Source organism: Acomys minous, assembly GCF_964271855.1.
Source record: "Acomys minous genome assembly, chromosome: 7".
Taxonomy (NCBI): Eukaryota; Metazoa; Chordata; class Mammalia; order Rodentia; family Muridae; genus Acomys; species Acomys minous.
Genome location: NC_140488.1, coordinates 31101808 through 31123994, shown reverse-complemented (window position 1 = coordinate 31123994; position 22187 = coordinate 31101808). Strand labels below are relative to the sequence as shown.

General features: G+C 36.2%; 1 protein-coding gene across 4 annotated transcripts in view; it reads right to left on the bottom strand.

Annotated features, from left to right (window-relative positions):
• THOC2 (THO complex subunit 2) overlaps positions 1-22187 on the bottom strand; it is a 108491-nt gene that overhangs the window by 34929 nt on the left and 51375 nt on the right. For all 4 annotated transcript variants that reach the window (XR_014780545.1, XM_084788731.1, XM_084788732.1 and 1 more), the window contains exons 12-20: positions 21154-21349; positions 11885-11926; positions 11338-11468; positions 11137-11238; positions 6540-6624; positions 5589-5682; positions 5120-5200; positions 3540-3636; positions 1013-1130 (exon numbers count right to left, since the gene is read on the bottom strand). Coding sequence is in view for 3 of the 4 variants with exons in the window: in XM_084788731.1 (XP_084644857.1) it covers positions 1013-1130; positions 3540-3636; positions 5120-5200; positions 5589-5682; positions 6540-6624; positions 11137-11238; positions 11338-11468; positions 11885-11926; positions 21154-21349 (946 nt within the window). In the remaining variant the exon portion in view is untranslated. The remainder of the gene's footprint in view (positions 1-1012; positions 1131-3539; positions 3637-5119; positions 5201-5588; positions 5683-6539; positions 6625-11136; positions 11239-11337; positions 11469-11884; positions 11927-21153; positions 21350-22187) is intronic.

Genomic DNA, 22187 nt, shown 5'->3' with positions numbered 1-22187 from the left:
TCTATATTTGTTTTCCTTGACAAATGCGCTTTAATGGAAGTATTACTGATTATAATCTAGCTAATGGTAACTCAACTGTGCTTAAATTTATTCACTTTCCATTCTCCATTCTGTAGTCTCTTATAAAGAATTATTTTTTATTCAGTAAAGAGATTTGATAGACTGTAATAAAGATTTATTCCAGTGAAAATATTAAGGAAATTGAAGATCTAGCATTTCTTTTCAGTATAGATATGTTACTGTCTTTTATACTTTAAGTTCTAATTACTAGTGTATCACAGCTCTTAAAAAAAGAAGGTAGCAGTGATTTTGAGAGAACACGTATGCCTTAAAATTAGGCTTTAGGTAATTATATACTATTTGGATTCTATACTATGACCACACACAGTATTGTCCACTTATCTGTGGCAGATATGTTCCACGAGCCACAGTGCATAACTGAAAACTGTAGATGGTACCAAACCCCACACAAATTGTTTTTCCTATGCATATATGCCTATGACAAAACTTAATTAGGCACAGCAAGAAATTAACAATTAATAAAACAATCAAAATTATATAATAAAAGTTATATGAACGTGGTCACTTTCCAAGTCTATTACTGTACTGCATTCATCATTCTTATGATGACATGGTAAGAAACAATACTTAGGCATAGTAATGAAGAATTGGGAAACAAGCATTTTGCCATATAACCAATATTACTATCTACAAAGCCAAAATCATAAACCAAGATGGCTATTATGTGACTAATAAATTACACAGTATGGATATGATGGCCAATTTGTGTGCCAAAAGTGAGCAAAAAGAAAGGCAAAAGATTTTCACCATTCTGACAAAATGGGTCTGAAACTAAAAAATTATAATTTATTTATTTCTGGAGTTTTTTCCTTTAATTTTGAATTGTGGCTAACCATTTGTAATTGATACCTTAAAAAACAAAGCCACGGATATAGTGGAACCATATATATTTGATTTTAAGAACTCAGTAAACAAAAATAGCAATTCTTACCTCAGCCTTTAGCTGCTCCCCACCAGTCATAGCTTCTAATTGCTCCATTGTCATTTCCTCTGTAATTTCAATTCCTGCCATTTTTTGTACCACTTCTTTTAATATTAGTAGGTCAAAACTAGTACAAAAAAGTAAAAGAAACTGACCAATTTGAAGTAAAAATTTTAAATATGAAAATAATAAGATAAGAATCCTTACTGAGACATAAATAAGGAATGAGAAACAACACCAAGGCTTGTTTTTTATTTTATTTTTAAATAAAATAGTTATATCCCTATATCCCTTCTAGTACTACAACGAAAATGTTTCATGTTTATCTTTAAGTTTTTACCTGGATTAATTTGAAGCTTGGAGATAGGATTTAAAAATAAAAATAATAAGAAACATACTCATATATCCCTTACCCAAATTGCATATATTTTTACTCACAGTTTCCCTGCACTTCCTCCCTCCCCTCTTCTACTTGTCTCATTCTGTTTTGTTTGTCAATATGAAATATCCACCAAAAGGGCATGGGTTAAGGACTTGATCCCAATCTGATGGCGCTATTTTAGAAGGTTCTTGAAACTTTAGGTGAAGCCTAGCTGGAGGAAGCAGGTCACTGAAAATATATTCTTAGAAGTAGCATCTTGTCCCTGGCCCCTTTGCCCTCTCATTCTCACACTTTTTAATTTGTCTGTTTCTATGTCTCTTCCTCTTCTCCCTTCCTCCCTCCCTCGCTTTTCCCTCTCCCTCCCTCCCCCCCTCACACACAGAACAGTCTCCTCTTCTCACTCTCACTGCTCTATGGGGTGATGCAGAGCATAGTAAATGTCTAAGAATGCACATTAGAATAGAACTTGTCCACATAGCTATAGCCTTTGCCAGCTTTAGTAATTCTAATACTTATTCTATTGTTTTTGTATTTCACTTTCATCAGCTGCCCCAATAATATCTTCCTCATCCTCCAATTTAGAGTGCTCAATGAGTCTTCTACAATAGAAAGTCATCTCCCAAAAATTCCAAATAACAATGAATAAAGCCCTGCCATATTCAAACATAATTAGAAAAGATAATGGGAAGGAAAAAACAAAAGTGAAAACAGACAAGTTGTGGTACTTGAGCCTAAATTACAAGGTTTTGTAAAATACAAAGCACACTCTAGTTGTGTGTTAACAGGTAGAGTTTTCAGAGACATAGCCTCACTATGTAGCTAACAGGTAGAGTTTTCAGAATCATAGCCTCACTATGTAGCCAACCTCAAACTCATGGCCCTCCTACTTAAATGCTCTGGAATTATAGCCACCTGCCACCACAGCTGGCTAAGTAGTATACACTTTAATCTGCAACATTTACAACTGTCACTGGAAACACTCTGTGACTTCTATAACTTTCTTTAATTACTTAATTTTTCAAAAGATGAAAGTATATCTTTCAATACACAAGTTACTGTTCTCTAATACTCATGTCAGGGTCTTCTTTTCAATGTGCCATCCATTCCTAAACCAGGCAGTTTCGTGCAAACTAACACACAACTACCAAGCCATCCAAGCTGTAACACTTACAAATGTGGCATTCAGATATTTTAAAACTTTTAATTAAATGGCCACAAATATGTATTGATAATAAAGCAAACTAAATTATAGATTATAAAACTAGTGTTCTCATGGCTTGTAGAAAGAAGCATAATACAGGAGTGACAGATGACAAAACTAGAAATGGTTTCCCGACAAAACCTAGAGTCTATATATTTTTAGTTTTTTCCCAAAGCCAATTTTACACTCTATCAAGAATTAATTTAGCACCTGTTTGAAACACCAAAGAGCTTTTATTGGGGGGGGGTAAATTTCTATCAGAAATCTTATAAAAACAATATAGAGCTATTTGATTATAATCAGTCTATTGGTGCTAATGTTTAACAGATCTATTTATTCAAAGCCTAAGCACTGTCACTGGCCCAGGTTAGACTAATGTTTATAAAGAAGGAAACCATTACAACCACATTAAGTCTTACATATCCCTAAGTACATATTCAAAAAGTATTTTTTCCTATATATTCCCTTAAAACAGCTTAATGGTAAAATAAGTTAACTGCTTTTTAATGAGTTACATATGTAACCAAATGTTATAGTACACTAAAGAAATTATCTCTCTGTACTGACTTCTAATTTCTCTTAAAGATTTGATAGCCAGGCATAGTGGCACATGCCTTTAATCCAAGCATTCAGGAGACAGGCAGAGGCATGCAGGGTGGTCTCCATGATTTTGAGGCCAGCCTGAATTTCATAGTGAGTTCCAGGATGGCCAGGGCTACATGATGAGACCCTGTGTCAAAAAAAATCACTACACATGCAATTCTAACACTTGAGAGGGAAGATCTCAATTTCAAAGACAACCTGAACTTCATAGTGAGAGTCTACCTTAAAAAAATATACTCTATAAATAACTATTCCAGTTGAATATGAATCTTTCAAAGCAACAGTAATCACAACATTCCAAGACCACCAGAAGTGCTTGAATTACAGAATTTCATTTCTATATAAATTACCTTTTGCCTGCCTTTAATTGATTGGCTACATACTGAAGAAGACCAGCAAGATCAATCGGATATTTACGGAATACTGCACCACAGAAACTAGCCAGACCTATATGGAATAAAAACAGCTCATGAAACAAAAAGCACAAGTATAATTTCAACAAATTCAATTTCTAAAACAAAATGAGGTATGAATAATTTTTTAAGATTTATTTTTATTTCATGTGTATGCATGTTTGCCTCCATGTATGTATGTGCACCATGTTTGTGGCAGGTGCCTAAGGAAGCTAGAAGAGGGTGTTAGATCCCTGGAACAGGTGGTGTAGATGATTGTGAGCTGCCATGTGGGTCCTGGCTGGAAGCGTTGGTCCTCTTGAAGACCAGTGCTCTTAACCACTGACCCATCTCTCTAGTCCTGTATGAATTAATTTTTGACTGATATGACTGAATGGAGTTTTACCATAGTAATAGCTAATATTTAATAAGCGTACATAAGTAAGAACACTATGTTGATTAATTCTTAGAGCAGTCACATTAGGTTAGTTTTATACTGATGATGCAAACTGAAAATAAATGGATCACATGACTTGCTCATGGTCACAGAACAAACTAGAGCAGTAATTCAATCTATGCACCCTGGTAAACTAGGACTCAGTCATGCAGAATACCAACTAAACTCAAACAACCAAATGCCTTCCCCTAAAATTTTTGAGCCAAAAAAGATTACTTTTATCTAGGAACATGCTACAGTCATAGACAACAAAAGAAATGGGTAACTTTATGAGAGGAAGAATTTTTTAATTTTGTATGTATGGGTGTCCTGCCTGTATTTATGTTTATGTACCATGTGTGTGCCTGATGTCCACAAAGATCAGAAACTGGTGTCAAATTTCCCAGAACTGGAGTAAAAGTGGGTTGCAAGGCACCATATCAGTCCTGGGACTAGAAGCAGAATCCTCTGGAAGAGTATCAATGCTCTTAAATGCTGAGCCATGTGGCCAGCCTCGGAAAGGCAATTTTAACCAATAGCCCCTATTATTTCCTGAATGGAGAAGAAACTCCAGTAAAGACAAGAGGAAGAGTATCTAATAATCTGTATCTTAACAATTATTTGCCAACTACATAATTAGACCAAACTTAAGTCCTACACTTAAGGAGTGTACAGTACAGTAGGAAATTCAGATTCAAATACACTAGACAAGGCAAGCATGTAACCTCTAAATAACAGTAAGTTTGAAAGAAAGGGACAGTCACCTTCCAGATGCCTTCCCAAATTCTCCCATCTACATCCTAGACCAGCCCAATCCCATTTAACTTCCCAGATCAGATGACACTAACACATTCAGGCCAGAGACAGCTTCCTCAAATTCTATCATAGTAGAAAATAGTCTCTTAAGTAAAGAAAATAAGTAAGTACTAAAACTAATCTCCATACTGAGTCAAGGTCTGGACACTTTGCAGAACAAGCTGAGGGGCTACAGATCCTCAAGAACTCTTGAAAAATAAGCCCTTAAAAGCCTGAAATGAAGCCAAATAAAGCATGGCAGTTACCGTCTCCTTAGTATCAGCATCCTTAAGGAAAAAGTACTTACTCTGAAGCCAGCTTGAGATGGTTGTGTCATCATGTTTCATTCTCTCCTTTTCAGGATTAGCTAAAGCTTCAATGATACAATCTTTCACACATTAAGAAAAAAAAATATCACATAGTAACCAAGACCCTTAAACCCCCACATCTTTAGGGAGAAATAAAAATAACAACCATACTCGTCATATATCAGCCCTCCTTCATTGCCCTCTTTTCCATCTCCTAACAAGTAACACTCTACCTGTATTAACATGTTTCGTAAAATGAGGCTCTCACTTTATATAACACAAAGCACTCATGTATGTGCATGCATACAAATGCATACACACAACTTCACTTTCAATACTTTGGTTTGACTGCAGATCAGCCAGTTCGACCAACCTTAGATCATTACTAAAGAATTCAGAAAAATAATCATTTAACATTTAAATACAAGGACACATGAAATCTGTATTTTGCGCCACATGAAAGGATACAGGCCAAAACATCATAATTCAATGAAGTGAGGTATTTCAATGAATCTACTACAGGCGTTATTAAGTTATCATATTTCTGTATTTGGGACAAGATCTGGAAGATCAAGAAAGAAGGTACATCAACTACATGAACAAAGAAACAAACAAAAGCCAAACTTCTATGCTAATTAATGTTCATACTTTTCCAAAATTAGAAATAATGCAATCAAAGTGGTTCTAGCTGGGTGTGGTGGTGCATGCCTTTAATCCCAGCACTACGGAGGCAGAGGCAGGCAGATCTCTGAGTTTGAGGCCAGTCTGGTCTACAGAGAGAGTTCCAGAACAGCCAGAGATACAGAGAGAAAGCTTGCCCCCAAACAAAACAAAGTGGCTATTTTGTATTTATATACATCATCATCATTGTCATATAGAGTATTTTTCTAAGTCTACATTTTCCATCTAGGAAACAATTCCAAGACGTCTAGACTTGGATTTTGGAATAGCAGAGACTAGTCCTGTTTTAAATGCTATTTAGTCTTCCTAAAATGGACTCTGCTTTTTGTTTCGGGTACATATTTTTTGTCTTGTTTTTTTTCCAAGTGAGAGAGAAAACATGAAGTTGAGTGGCTAGAAAGGTAGGAAGGATCTGGGAAGACTTGTGGGAAGGAAAGGAATATGATCAAAATATGCTGTATCAAAATTTGAATAATGATATTTTTTAAAAGAAGTTAACATTGGTATAACTGAATCAAATTGAAACACTATTCAGATGTTTCTAAAACTTAACAGTAGTTCTGTTGTACATTACTAGAAAACAGATTGATGTGTTAAATATATGGGAAATTTTGTTTTTAGCATAAAGTGGCATTTCATCTGTTTTCTAAACATTTTTAAATTTCATTTCCACTTATACTGATTTAAAGAAAACTAAAAGAAAAAATCTCTTAGAATAATATTAACTTCAAAACATACATAATCAAACAAAATGGTTGGATTGCTGTGGCTCAGCTTGCCAATCTGTCTTCCTGAAGGCTTCACATTTTCCTTGGTTAGACGCCTACAAAGGAAGAGAAATGTCAAAGATCATACTGAGTAACATTACTCATGATGCTGATATTTTCTGTTATATTATGACAAAAACCCAAACATACAAAATGGATCCATGCAAGCAAGCTACTGCATTTTTATCTACTCTGTAGCAGAAGTTAGACTCGCTAAGGAAATTTAAGAGCTATCTACTAAGGATAAAATTTACTTTACTGTACAAATACGTGAAAAATTTTTAAAGGGTCCTGGAAAACTACAGGCGAGTCTGGGCCCTGGGGTCCTCCGCAAACTGTGGCAACAGCCAAGGAAAAAATAGGCAGTAAAAACCTTGAACCCCTACCCGGACTAGCCGATGGACATTCTCCACTGTTGAGTGGAGAAGAAGATCTAACTCTCACACAAACTCTGGTGCCCCATATTTGATCATGTCCCTTGGATGGAGATGCCTGGTGGCACTCAGAGGAAAGATAATAGGTCACCAAGGAGAGACTTGATACCGTATGAGCATATTCAGGGGGAGGAGATCCCCCTCAGACACAGACATAGGGGAGGGGAGTAGGGGGGGGAAGTGGGAGGAAGGGAGGGATGGGAGGATACATGGGATGGGCTAACAACTGAGATGTAATATGTATAAATTAATAAAAATGTATTAAAAAAAAAAAAAAAAAAAAAAAAAAAAGAATCATAATTATTTTAGATTTACAAGATTTCATTTATCAATTCAGAGATTATTTCTCCCGTTTTCTTATTCAAGATACACAATTTTTAAAATTTTTAAAATTAAATAATATTACTTTTATTTGTCTTTATTTCTTCTATGCTCACCATACATTTTCCAAGATTCTAAAATCTTGTATCAATGAAACTCATAGCTCAAAACAGTTATTACACAAAATTGGAGGCTTTTTTGAGATGATTACATAATTACAGCAGAAAATCTATAAACATCCACAAGTATACAAATGAAAGGAAAGCAGCTTTCTAAAAGGAATCTACACCTAGCACCACAAAACATTTTTTAAAAACATAATGAAGTATGAGTTCAATTTGTAATTCAAGAAATGTAACCATTTTCAAAGTAAAAATATAATTATGTTAAGAAGCTTCTTATGATAAAAAAGCAATCCAATAATTAAAATGCTGTAATCATCAGCTGCTTCCCCTTATTTCCTATAGCTCAGTTTCTCCCATTCCCTGCCAATTCCTTTCCCTGCCAATGGTTTTAAACTTGAAATCATATTCTCTTTTGCCTTCAAATTTAACATCACCTCTCCCTATTTCTAACACTGTTCTAAGTAGTTCTCCTTGCCAAGGTTTACACTCTCCCTATTCGTATATACTATAAACTTTTAATTCTACTGCATGTCTTCACAAACATGAAGGAAAAAATAAGCAAAATTAAAGAAATACTTTCTTGATGGTCTCCTATACCTTCAAGCTACCTGAGTGCCGGGCATATAAAACACAATCAATGAGCATATGCAGAATGAATGATTTGAAAACTTAAATAATTTTATTATACTCCACTCTTAATGTAAAAAGTTTACGCAGCAAACTCATGAAGTTTGGTATAACAGCTAAGCTAAAATGTAACAAAAATCCTAAAACATTAAAAATTCTAACATAGTGTTCTACACTAAAGAATAACTTGTATTCATGTATGCATTCACTGATATTAATGCTTACTATGACAAAATGCCTAACATTAGGAATACAAAAATGAAAGCAGTTTTTGCTCTCAAGCCTAGCCTAACTAAAGACACAAATTTAAAACCATGTTTTTAAATTTTCCATGTTCTTTTTTGTTTGTTAATTTTTTTGACATTGTCTCATCTCAATAGGTAGTAACAACAGAGATCAAACTCATTATTCTCCTGCCTCAGACTCCCAAGTTCAGGGAATACCTTACTCCTGACAGCCATTCTTTTCTAGATGGTAACAAATTTTAGAACAGTACTTATATTCAATTAATAATATTAAAAGTGTAAATGATATTCATATTGCCTTAAATATATAATTTATAACTACTTGAAAGAATAGATAACACTCTAAATACTAGTTACTTTACTTTTCTCCTCAAGGAGAGAATAGTGTGTGTGAAGAACGGGATGAGAAATTTTGTACTATACACCTTTAAAAATATGTAGATTTTACAAGGGCACAATGTGATTGATATAGGCATTGTAGAATGAATCAGTCATGCCAATTGTTTTATGACCTCAAAACCAGTTTTTATTTTAGTGTGAGTCTTAAAAGGCTATTCTTTTAAAAATTTTGCAATAAACATTCTTATTCTTATTGACTGTGGTCACCACACAGTATGACAAACAATATTTATTACTTACATGTAAATGAAACCTTGTATCCTTTGATCAATATCTCTCTTTTCCTTCCAATCTCTGTTTTCCCTAATACTCCCCCTTCTGCTAATGTCTAATAACCACATTTCTCACTTTAAAGAAGAAAGAAATTCTGTCATTCACAACATAGATAAAACTGGAGAACAGTGTGGCCCCTGAACTAAGCTGGGCATAGAAAGAAAGTATATGATAATACTTGTGTATAGAATCAGCATCGTCATTTATCTACTGAATTCTAGATAACCACACAAAAGGAAACTAGCACAGTCATGTGCCCAAGTAGAATGCTAACATAATTTGCCTAAGGTGCACTGGCGGCACAGATCAATTCCAACGGCAGTATACGCTGGGAGGCTTCACACAGCTGACACTCAAGCTCAAGATGGAAAGGAAAAGAAAAACCTTGTATAAATAAAGGAAACAAAAAGTACATATGAACGAAGTAAGGCTAAGGAGACCATGGTACATTTAGGGAAACAAGTCATTTAGAGAAACAAGTAGGATCAACACAGCTTAAGTAGAACCGTTAGGAAATGAGGTAGGATGTATGGTAGGAAAGGTCAAGGAGTATCTCTAATTTCACACTGCCATAAAGCTTAACATACAGTCTATCAAGTATTGTCAAGTCAACCGAGGATTTTGAAATAAGGAAATAATACTAGGTACTCTACTACTCCAGATAAAAGAATTGGGGTTATGGTTAGAATAGAATCACGGAAATTCATAAATATTACTTATCAAAGCACTCAACTCAGTGTCTAGCACAAATTCTCTCTCTCTCTCTCTCTCTCTCTCTCTCTCTCTCTCTCTCTCTCTCTCTCTCTCTCTCTCTCCTCACACTCAACACCTGATATTACTGATTGATAGATAGAAAGATAGATAGATAACCTAATCTGATTTTTGATAAGCTAAAAACTGTATCTGTAGTCTTCTTCTCCTTTTTGTTTTTGCTTTGTTTTGGAGGTAGTGTTTCGTTCTGTTTTGTTTTTGTTGTTGTTTTGTTTTTTTGTCGTCCCCCCCCCCCCAAGACAGGGTCTCTCTGTACAGCCTTGGCTGTCCGGGACTCCCTTTGTAGACCAGGCTGGTCTTGAACTCAGAGAGATTCATCTGACCCTGCTTCCCTGAGTGTTGGGATTAAAGGGGTGCATCACCATGCCCACCTTTTAGCAGGCGGGGGGGGGGGGGGATTCTGTAGGTTTCTTAAGCCAAAACTCTTTCAGGTTCATCAAGCCAAATGGCCTCTCTAGCAATTAGTTCCTGTAATAACTTCTTCCCCAATTAACTAGATATTTTCTCCTCTTGTCTATCTTCACACCACATTATATTTATTCTATGTATCAACACCTACCAAGACAAACTGTGTCCATACACATGCTTGTTTCCCAGTAGACAGTGTCCAAAGATAATGTCACTGGGCAAACACAGTTATCATTGCAAACTACTGTATCTAGTCACGTACCAAAAAATATATGACTCTTAATTAGAAAAACCATAACTGGATTTATTTTTTTTAAGATTTATTAATTTATTATATATACAGCATCCTGCCTGCAGATACACATGCATGCCAGAAGAGGGCACCAGATCTCATTATAGATGGTTGTACATGTGGTTTTTCAAAATTGAACTCAGGACCTCTGGAAGAGCAGCCAGTGCTCTTAACCCCTGAGCCATTTCTCCAGCTCCCATAACTGGATTTATAAAAGGCTGGACAACTGACAAAATCCTTATTAAAACAAATAGGAAAGTGTATTTAGCTTCTACACAAATGCGAGCATAAAGTATATCATTTTCATAAGCTTCAAATAACTTACAAGAAAGTAGAATTACTATGACTCTTATGAACAGAGTTTGACTCTTAGGACACAAGTGCAGTAAGGAAGGAACCCACTCCCACTCTCCTCTGACCTTCACATGCCTACCAGGGCGCGCACGTGCACACACCCACACACACCCCACGTGCACGCACATAAATACATAAAACATTAAATTGTAACTAAAATAAGTTAACATAAAAACTAAGTCAGTCTAGCTGCAACATATAATTATCTATACCTTTAACAAATATTTAAAAGCTATCTCAAAATTGAGACTCAAAACAAGATATCTGAAATAAAATAAATTATATCAACATATTTGAGATTAATATTAAAAAAACTTACTTCATGATATACTTGGCTCTGTCTATTGTTTGAGCTTTAACTTTTACTAAAAGTGGGTGGCCGTTATAAGTTTCATTCTTCCATTGGCCATATAGACGATATCTTTTAAAAATGAGATGAAAAGTTAGAAAACATTAAATGCACAGATGCTAATGCACTAGAATTAATTAATAGGAGTTAACAATCTGAATAAATATTTACCTATGCTGATAAGGAAATGTCTTAAACATTCCCCATAGTTCCTCCGACATGCAAGCATTGCAGTCCATCAAAGAAAGAGATGGAAGCAATACCTGGTCAGTAATGCTAAGCAAACAGCTAAGGATAACTTCCTAAGAAGAAAACAAGAAGAGTTACTTCATTAAGAGGTTTATTTCAATATACCTCAAAATAGGTATAACAGTCTTAAAGGAATCATCATTTTTAAATCTCATAACACAGTATGTGTAACTCCCCACCCCATCCATCACTGTCCTTTCTCTATCAAGAAAGCAAATGCGGTAAGAGAAGAAGAGAAGGTAGCAAGGCAACGAGGGGCTTAACCTTTTCCCTTATACAGTATGGCAATCTTCAAAAACAGGATGTTAGTCTTAAAAGAAAACTTTCACTGAGCTGCCAAATGCTGTATTGCACATATAAACTATAAAATAATTATTTCCAAAGATAATTAAATCTTGTTCACATTAAAATACTCAGCACGCTATATCCTGGCAAACATACCCATTATCCAAGTTTTTCAATCTCTTACCGTTTTCTCTTTATCTTCTTGTTTGCTTCCATCAGACTGAAACTAAAATTTCAAACAATAATAAAATGTTAAAAGTTTATTTCTGCCTTAGTTTATAATTTGAAAAGAATTACATATTACTTAGTTGTTTGCCTTTTACATACATGTATATTTAAAATATAACTTATTACAAATAAATATTTTAGATTTTCATGTGTATTTTTAACCTCTAATTTTAAGTATAAATGGGGTGGTGTGTGGTTAGACCTCTGTGTGTGTGTGTGTGTGTGTGTGTGTGTACACACATGTGTTTGTGTGTGTGCATGTGCACACATGTGTCTGTGAGACATGGTCTCATGTAGCCATGGCTGGTTTCCAAATCTCTATCTAGCCCATGTTGACCTTAAACTTCTGATCCTCCTGTCTCTACCTCCCAAGTGCTTGGAATAGAAGTGTGTGCCACCATACTCAGTTTATGTTGGGAATCAACCCCAGCCAGGGTTTTAGGCCCACTAGGCAAGCACTGTCAGCTGGTCTATACCTCCAACCTAAGTATTGGTTTTATGTGTCAAACCAAAGCTTCCTAAAACTCATATTACACATTAATTACTAAACTTAATTTAATAAAACTGTAACCATCACAATCATTTAACTCTAATGTATTTACACTTTCAATCCAGATAGTTCTCAACCTTCCCGATGCTGTGACCCTTTAACACAGCTCCTCATGTTGTAGTGACCCCCAACCATAAAACAATTTTTGTTGCTACATCATAACTGTGATTTTGCTGAGCAGTGTCTCAGTTCCTAAGACCATAGGCAATATACAAAAGTGAAAATTAAGAAAATGAACTTTAGTTGCATTATAATTCACCACTACCAAAGCGCTCAATGAAAAGTAAGTCCCAAAGAATCATGACACTTCTAACAAAAAAATAAAAATTTAAAAATTTAAAAAGTGCATCTTTTGGTCTGTACTATCCCAATACAGACTGAACTTTGAAGTGGCTTGTTAGACAACGCTCTCTAGTCAAATGATGCTGTGAAAGCTACACATAGTGGCATACTCCTTTAATCCCAGCACTTGGAAAGCAGATCCCTGAGAGTCTGAAGTCAGTCTAGTTTACAGACAGAGTTCCAAGACAGTTAGAGCTACAGAAAGAAAACTGTTAGTGATGCCTATAGGTGTTCATGTGTTTAAGGGTAGAAAACCCAAAAATACAAATAAAGAACTAATAACTAAGGACATTCTAGACATCAAGGAAAGGTGGAATTCAAACAATTCCTGGGAAGGAAAGCCTTGGAAGGAAAAGCTATGGTACAACAACAAACATTTGAGTTTCTTGTTAAGGAAGGGTATCTGTATGCCTTGAGTAGGTTACTAGAGAAGTCAAAGTGTTTTGTTTTACCTAAAAATTATTCAGGGTGCATACCAACATATTTCCTTTTTCTAATTGACAGCTTCTAAAAAAATATGGTTCTCTTTCACTAATACACCTGAGTCAACATATATTTTGTCAGCAAATAAGGAAGTCTTATAGAAAACTGGCCTGGCAGAAACAAAACTAAATAGCTATTGGTTGTTGTTGATGTTGTTGTCTTTGAAATAGGGAACTAGTAAATCAGGTAACATACAGTGTATACGATAGGAGGCAGAAATGAGGGTAGGCCATAATCGGGAAACCCAGTTCTGTTTAAGGTTTTGTTTTCTCAATATTCTGTGACTTAAACAAACTTGATAAAATAAAATTTTAAAACCACATAGTTTTTTCCCATGGAAATGAAATATTTTCATAGTAACTTAGGTGGTTTACTTCCCTGAGTAACTCAAGTTTCTAAATGTCCATGTGTCGATTCTTTAGATTTAGTAAGCAAAAAAACATTTAATGTGATAAAGAAAACAAAGCTACCTAGAAGAATATTAAACCTTCCAATCAAAAGCTCATTACAGCAAGTATTAAACAGAAATAATCAGGAGGGACATGCAAATTAAAGCAGTTTCCCCCAAGACAAAGTTTCTCTGTGTAGCCCTCGCTGGCCTCGAACTCAGTGATCCATCCACCTGCCTCTGCCTCCTGAGTGCTGATAAAGCAACTTTTTAAAGAAGAAAAACACATTCTACCCCATTTATATTTTCTTCTTCTTTTAGTTTACTTCATTTTTAGATTGGGGGTAACATACAGTACTCAATGCTGTAGTAAACAGTAGGCTGAACAGGAGAAAGATGTAAGGAAGTGGGTACAAGGTGCAGTGGAATACACTGAGATTTTGAAGAGAAAAGGAAACACAGTTCATAACTTTGAGGTGACAACTGTTAAGCTAAAAGATGTCTGAAGTGATTTTGGAATTTGAATTTTAAACATAAGTAAAAGAGAACACTCAACTATGTTTACAAAGGCCATCGTCACAATGAAATAAGGGGTCCCAACATCACTCTATAAAGGCAGAACAGATGATGGCACTGTACAACAATATTCAGAATAATAATAATAACAACAACAACAACAACTAGCTTCTTATGACTAATGACCTAATTTAGTGCCTTTAACCCATGAATATTTCAAATGCTACATGACCTGTGGGGACTAGAATGTCTGTGAAAATTATGATACTATTTTAACTTACATAAACTATAATGAAAAGTTTAGTTGTTTTTAAAATATTCCTGGGCTGGTGAAATGGCTCATTAGGTAGAGGTGCTTGTTGTCAAAGCTGACTATCTGAGTTTGATCCATGGGATGGACCCACACGGTGGAAGGAGAGAACTCCCACAAGTTGTCCTCTCACCTCCAAACAGTGTTGTGGCATGCATGCGTATACACACAAGAACAGAAAATAAATGTAATAAAAAGTTTGCTTCTCAGAAAGGAAGTAAAGAACAAGAGGTAAGGGTGGGGCAGCGGAGATGAGAATTGATCTACCTCAAGATCCAGCTACTTGGGCATATACACAAAGGATACTTCATCCTACCAGAGATGTTTGTTCAACCATGTTCATTGCTGCATACCAGAAACCACTTAGATGTCCTTCAACAGACAAATGGATAATATGTGGCACATTTATACAATGGAGCACTATTCAGCCATTAAAAATGAAATAATAAAATTTGGAGGTAAATGGATAGAACTAGAAAAAAGGTCAGCTGGGCGTGGTGGCGCATGCCTTTAATCCCAGCACTCAGGAGGCAGAGGCAGGCCGATCTCTGTGAGATCAAGGCCAGCCTGGTCTACAAAGTGAGTCCAGGACAGCCAAGGCTACACAGAGAAACCCTGTCTCAAAAAAACAGAAAAAGAAAAGAAGAAAAAATGTCATTCTGAGGGAGGTATCCTACACCCAGAAAGACAAATACTCCACCCAATTTTCCAAAAGATGTGTGTTGGTAGAGCCAGCCCACTACTATTAAAGAAGCTAGGAAGTGAAGAAAACTGAAAATCTACTAATTTAGTATTAAAACATAAGCAATCCTCCGGATGTCAGTATGATAGCTCATATTATTCCTAGGCCTATACCTGGTGCTCCCTGCACTACACCTTTCACCAAATGAAATGCCTCTCTTATATTGGACAGGGTCAGATCATTAGCTGGATGCATGAATCGGAATACCTAGTACAGACAGCAATTTGGGTCTGCACTAGGCGGGCTGAGAAGTCATAGTTTCCTATATACATTTCAAGTACTGTTTTTGTTTATAGCAACCCACATATTCAAATTAGTTATAGCATCACCAGTCCTCAAGGACAGAGATTTACTTTCTGCATGCTAAATCAGTTTGCTCTCACTCCTTTCACATGTGAGGAACTTGAGGCTCAGTGGGCAGACTGGCTACTTGTTTAGCCTGCTCAAATCTCTGCACTTACCTCAAGGTGAGAAAAAATAATAATGAATAAATGCAGCTTCACAACACTAATAAATGTATATCTAGCCTATTCTTCCCTTCCTACGATTGATTCATCTCCATAAATGCATCATTTATCTCTTTCTCCTTCAAGGCTATTTTAAGCTTTGGTCAGATCAACTAGGGAGAAGCATCAGATTCCCTTTAAACCATCAAGGAGCCCAGTGTCCTCTGTGTGTAAAAGACTCTTGGTATCAATCAATCAATCAATCAAACAATCAATATAAGTTTAAAAAAGACAAATATGGTATGTATTCACATATATGTGGCTATGATAACCAAGCTATGATTCATAGAACCACCAAGGTTGGGTGTAGAGTAAGGGACTAGGAACAGATACATCTCATTAGGAAGCCAAAATGGAATAGATAATTATGGGCAATGGGGGTAGGGCTAGACCAGAAGGATCAAGTGGGGAGGGAAGTGGGATGAGGGATGGATTATGGGGAGAAACAGATAAAATTAAGAGCCATTTGAGAGGTAGTATGGAAACCTAATACAGTAGAAGCTTCATAAAATACATACATATATGAAGGTGATCTAAATTAAGTCACCAAATAATGGAGGTCTAGCAAACTGGCCATCTCTTGTCAACAAATGAAATTTCCAGTACTGTGATTGGGTTACATCTAATTTGCTAAAGGGGTTCCATGGGAACCCCTAAACAACCCAGACTGTTGTCATGTATATAGGTTGCTCTCCACTAACTGACAGTAAGGCCTCCTTGCTGAAACCACAACCTACACAACTCATTGAACATAGAGAAGTCAAGTTGGTTCCTAGAGCCTTTACCCCTACAATATAGTGTCTTTAGTACAGAAAGGCACTCTACACATTACCAAAAGAGAAACATAAACAACAGCCCAGACACAAACCCTTTCATGTACAATGGTGTCCTGCATGCAAGATATGCTAGTGAAATGGTGTCACAAAGCTTGTGCCAATAACTAAACAGTACCTAATTTGACTTAAGTCCCACTCCATAAAATGGAACCCATGTCCAACAATGCTTGGGTGACTAAAATCCTGAAGCTAGATAGTTCAGGAATGTTGGGTATATACTACGGTCTTTAAAAAGATGATAAATGACTCCTAATGAAGCTGGTTGTGGCGGCTCGTGCCTGTAATCCCAGCACTTGGAAGACAGAGGCAGGCAGACTTCTGTGAGTTCGAGACCAGCCTGGTCTACAAAGTGGCACCCAAGGCACACAGAAACCCTGTCTTGGGAAAAAAAATGACTAATGACATTCTCCTATATTCATTGATAGGTGCCTTGTTCCACCATCATCAGAGATGCTTCTGCAGCAGATGGGGACAAACACAGAGACACACAGACATTATAGGAAGAAAGAGAGACTTTGGAAAATCCAGCCCCAAACGGCATGTCTCTTATCAAATCCCTCCTTTCAGAGCTCAAGGAATCCTGAGCAAGAGGCAGAAAAAGTGTAAGAGGCAGGGGAGATGGAGGACACCAAAACAACAACAACAACAACAAACAACAAGGACCTCTAAATCAACATGATCAATGCTCATATGAGCTCTCAGTTCCTTGGCAAATATATTATACCCTCCAGTTTAGTGTTTTTATGGGACTACTGAGTCTGTTTCTTGGACCTTTTCTTGGGCTCTTTTCCTTCCGTTTGCTTTGTCCAATACTAATGTGTTTTGTTTTATCACATATTTTATTATATTTTATTTTATTATTATCCTTTATGAGCCTGTTTGTTTTCTAATGAGAGAAAGGAGGTGGATCCAGATGGGATGGGAGATGGGGAAGAATTGGAAGAAGCAGAGAGAGGGGACACTCTAATCAGAATATATTATGTAAGGAAAAATAAACCTAATTTCAATAAAAGGAAAAAACAAAAAATTTGTTTAAAAAATGCTATATAATAAACCTACTTCTTTATGTGCTAATAAAAATAAATAAATATTTGCTTCTACATAAAACAGAGACACACCCAAAACTCCTCTGACTAGTTCACACACAAAATTCAATTACAACTATTTTCTGCCCTTCCATTTTGGAAAGAGATAAGACTGAAAAATATAAGCCTGGCATGGTGGTGCACGCCTTTAATCCCAGCACTCAGGAGGCAGAGGCAGGTGGATTGCTGTGAGTTCAAGGCCAGCCTAGTCTACAAAGTGAGTCCAGGACAGCCAGGGCTACACCGAGAAACCCTGTCTTAAAAAACCAAAAACACAAATGTGTGTGCTGCAGGTCTCCTGTAGCAGTCAGCTCCTTCCAGGACCTCAGAGCAGAAGATTCACAATAGAATATCTTTTCTTCTGTGTTCCTGCTCTTGTGAAATTTTTTTTTTATCTTCAGCAACATTTTTTGGCTTTGTGAGGAAACTTATCATCAAAGGCAACGGCAAGATGTATTACTAACAAGACAAGACACATCCCCACTCTGTGAACTGTCATGTATTCTTTGGGAATCTCAGCATTCTTTTATAGTCAAGAAGTCTGATACAGAGGAAATTTTTTGAAGTATGGTAGAACTGTGGGTTTCTCTGTTCATAAGGCTTGTCTTCACACAGTATGCTAAGGAGAGAAATGCCCAGGGTGGTGGAACAGAGAGGACAGCAGTGACTAACTAGTCAGAATTTTTACATTATTAGTCACTGCCACCTCCTCTAAGTCCCAAAAGGAGGATCAATAAGCTTAATATAATAGTAGAGTAACAACTGGATCTTTGGACCAGCAGCATCAGTATCACCAGGGAACATGTTAGTAAGGCAAACTTTCACCTTCTACCCAATGCCTAATGATCAGAAACTGAAGTTACGGACAACAATCTGCATTTCAGTAAGCCCTGCAGGTGACTGTAATACTTGCTATAGTCTGGTAAACACTCTACAAGAAAGTCTTATAGACTCCACAAATTTATTAAAGATTTTCACACACCAAATCAGAGAAAAAAAAGATTTTAAATGAGTGTAAGTTATATGATTACATTATTTCTTTTCTAAATATATAAGCTGCTTCCTAAAAATAGGAGTTGTATAACAACCTCAATATACAAGTAGTATTTGTAATTGCAAATACATTGCTTGGAACTAAAGTCCTATACAATATCTAAAAGCAATTTTATGAAAAATTCAAATTGGATCTCAATAAAAGCCCTTTTAAATCTGTAATATAGAACATAATGACTAGTGATCATAAAGTTTTGTTTCTTTAGGGCTTTGCTATGTCACATTACCTCATTATGTTGCCCAGGTGATTCTCAAACGTCTGGGCTTAAATAGTCTCCTGCCTCTACATCCCAAATGCCACAATTACAGGCATGCATCACCACATTAGGCTGGTAAAATATTTTAATGAGCAAAAATATATCTAAATTCTAGTTCACACTACTGGGGAAAATTCATTTTCCTAATTTTCCTATCACAACTCCAGTAATAACAAGACATACACTTCTTCTTGCCCATAATGGCCAAAATGGTTATCTTTCTTCTCCCTTATCCTTCTATTAAAAATAGAATGGAGTGGAGGAAAGATATGGGGCCATCAAGGTGAAGAGGTAGGAGGTGAGGAGAGAAAAGGGTGGGGTATGAATGAACATGGCACTATGATATATATCTATAGAAAAATGTCATTGAAACTCATTATTTTATACACTAAAGAAAATTAATGAACTAAAGAATAGAATGAAGTTGGCACAACAAACAGTGATAGAAGAGCTCACTTCCATAAAACGGGGGGAAAGAAAGAGAGCAGGACAGCTCTAATAACTATATATCTTTGTAACAATACTTATACATACATCTTGGTATGTAAGAGTTCCACACATTAGACATTGATCTGCTTACAAATTTATGGCTGACTTGGAGCTTGCTCTGTAATCCTGGCTGACCACAAACCCATAGAGAGATCTGCCTGCATCTGCCTCCTGAGTTCTGGGATTAAAAGTGTGGCACAACATCGAGCAATTTTACAATTTGTTAGAGCTAAACTAATATTTATTTCACTAACCATTTCTGGCAACACAAAAACATGTCTCTCAAAAAAATAGATAAGTCACAGAACTAACCTAAATTTCTATCACCTAGTAAAACTATCAATGACTATGCTTGCATAGTGAAATATTACTCGGCAAAAGGCCCTACACATGCAATAACTTGAATGAATGAATCTCAAAACAGTAAGTGAAAAAAATCAGAAAAGAGAATTTATAATTCTATTTACATGAGATCATAGAAAAAATAAAACTACAGTGACCAAAACAACAACACAGAGCGGGAACTAACCTAAGTACAATAACAGAAGATAGCAGTATGTGCAATGAAAATAGTCTACTGATTATTATGGCTGTGGAGGAATGCCTTGAGTGGATGTAGCAGTTGACAATAAAGCACTGTTTAGCCAATCAGTTGGACAGAAAGACAGAAAGTGGAAGGCGGGACTTCCACAGGAGGTGGGAGAAGCCTGAAGTGGTTGACAGTTAAGAGTTCAGAGTTGACAGTTGAAGGTGGCAGTTGCAGGAGTGAAGCCACAGAGGAGGATCAGATTGGCAAATGCTTGGATATATGTAGGCTATAAGGATTAAAGTAGTTTATTTTAGTTTATTGTTAGATTAGTAGCAGTTTAGATTCTGCCCAGTGTAATGCTTACAGCTTTGAATTATGTTTCAGTCTCTTTGTGTAGACTTTGTGTAGACTATATAGAATTTGATTTGGGTAATATTCATTTGGATTTTAATAAGAACAGTATCTTTTTTTGTGTTTCTTTTTTGAGGCAGGGTCTCTCTGTGTTGCCTTGGCTGTCCTGGCTTCACTTTAGTAAACCAGGCTGGCCTTGAACTCACAGTGATACTCCTGCCTCTGCCTCTCAAGTGCTGGGCTTACAGGTGTGTGCCACCATGCCCAGCTGCATAATTTCTTTCCATAAAAACTTTACTTAAAAAGATAACCAAAGAGCTGGGAATGAAACTCCACAAGAGACCACATACTTAAAACATACAAAGCCTCAAGCTCGATCCCTATCACCAAAAATAAGTAAAAATTAGAATTATAGGCCTGGTGCTCTTTGAGGTTGGAAAGACTCCAAACAATTAATAGGAATGATTCAAAACCGCATGCAAGATACTACATAAAAGACAGGTAAGGAAAAAGGATAGTAAGGAAGTGCTAGTTATAATGGCATTCACAATGTGGACATTCATCCAAAGATTTTCCTAAGGGAGGCACTTGAATCATGTACCTATTTCTGGGTCTTTAAACATACATACAATCACCACTGGAACACAATGGCTTTCCATAAACTCAGTAAGTTTACTCAACACAACTTTCTTTAAATCATACTTTGTTTTTACACATAAAAACAAATATATTCATAACATTTTCATTTCAAAGTTTAATTTTCTACTAGGAAGAAAAATCTTACTGACCTCCTTCATAAATGACTTGCCTATGCGCACGACTTTTGCAAATAAAATGGGATCGTGAGAAAGGTGAGGGCCAAGGTAACAGAACATATTGAATACATCCCTCCTCAAATCTTCAAAGCTCTCTACTTGCTTCGGTGCTCTCTTGTTTTGCAAAGCACTAACGGGTGAGCCTTTAGCACCTTTAGGAACACCAACTCTATAAAAAAGAAGCAAGATTTAGAAATCTATGTACTATATAATCTCCAATATCTTCACACAATCGTTTTCTTGTTCATATTTGTTTTATCTATTCTAATTACCACTCACAGGCAAAAAATAATAACAAATTCAACAGTGTGAAAGCAAAACTCAGAAAAATGTTTCAAAATAGCAACTTAAATAAAGGAACTCTATGGGTAGATCTCAAGTAACATTAAACATCTGATTATAAGTTAAGCTTCGCCAGCACAGAGGTTAAAGGAATGAAGACTAAGGGATGACTTCAGATGTGCAACAAGATGAAATAAAACATTTCTCAATCTGGGATCTACCCTGTACACTGAGTATGAGCAAGTGATAATAAGTAAGATAACTGTACAATCAAAGTGGTCATACTAGAAAGGACAGTATGCCCAGAGTTTTCATATGCTAAGCAGGTGTCTTACTTTGAAGTTGTAGGGATCAATCTCTGAGAAGAAGAGGCCTGCACTGTCTACATACACCCCAGGTCATAATAAAGGCAGCAGCTAGCAGCTACACACAAGTCAAGAAGGTGAGGACTTTTGAAACAGGCTCTTATCTATGAGGCTGAAGCCAGAGCTGCTGCCAATACTGTTCCTAAGTTCCTTACAAATAGGCTGACGTCTATAGGACTAGCTGACACATTTTTTGATAATAAAAGGAATTATACTAGTAATTTCCCAAACCACAGCCTGACTGTCAGAAGGGTAGTATCTTCATTCAGAGCCATTAGCCCCAGAATAAACAGTTCCCCTAACGTCAATAAAAAGAGAGGAACTTTCTGCCTCCCGAGAAGAAAAGTTCAAAATAGGAGA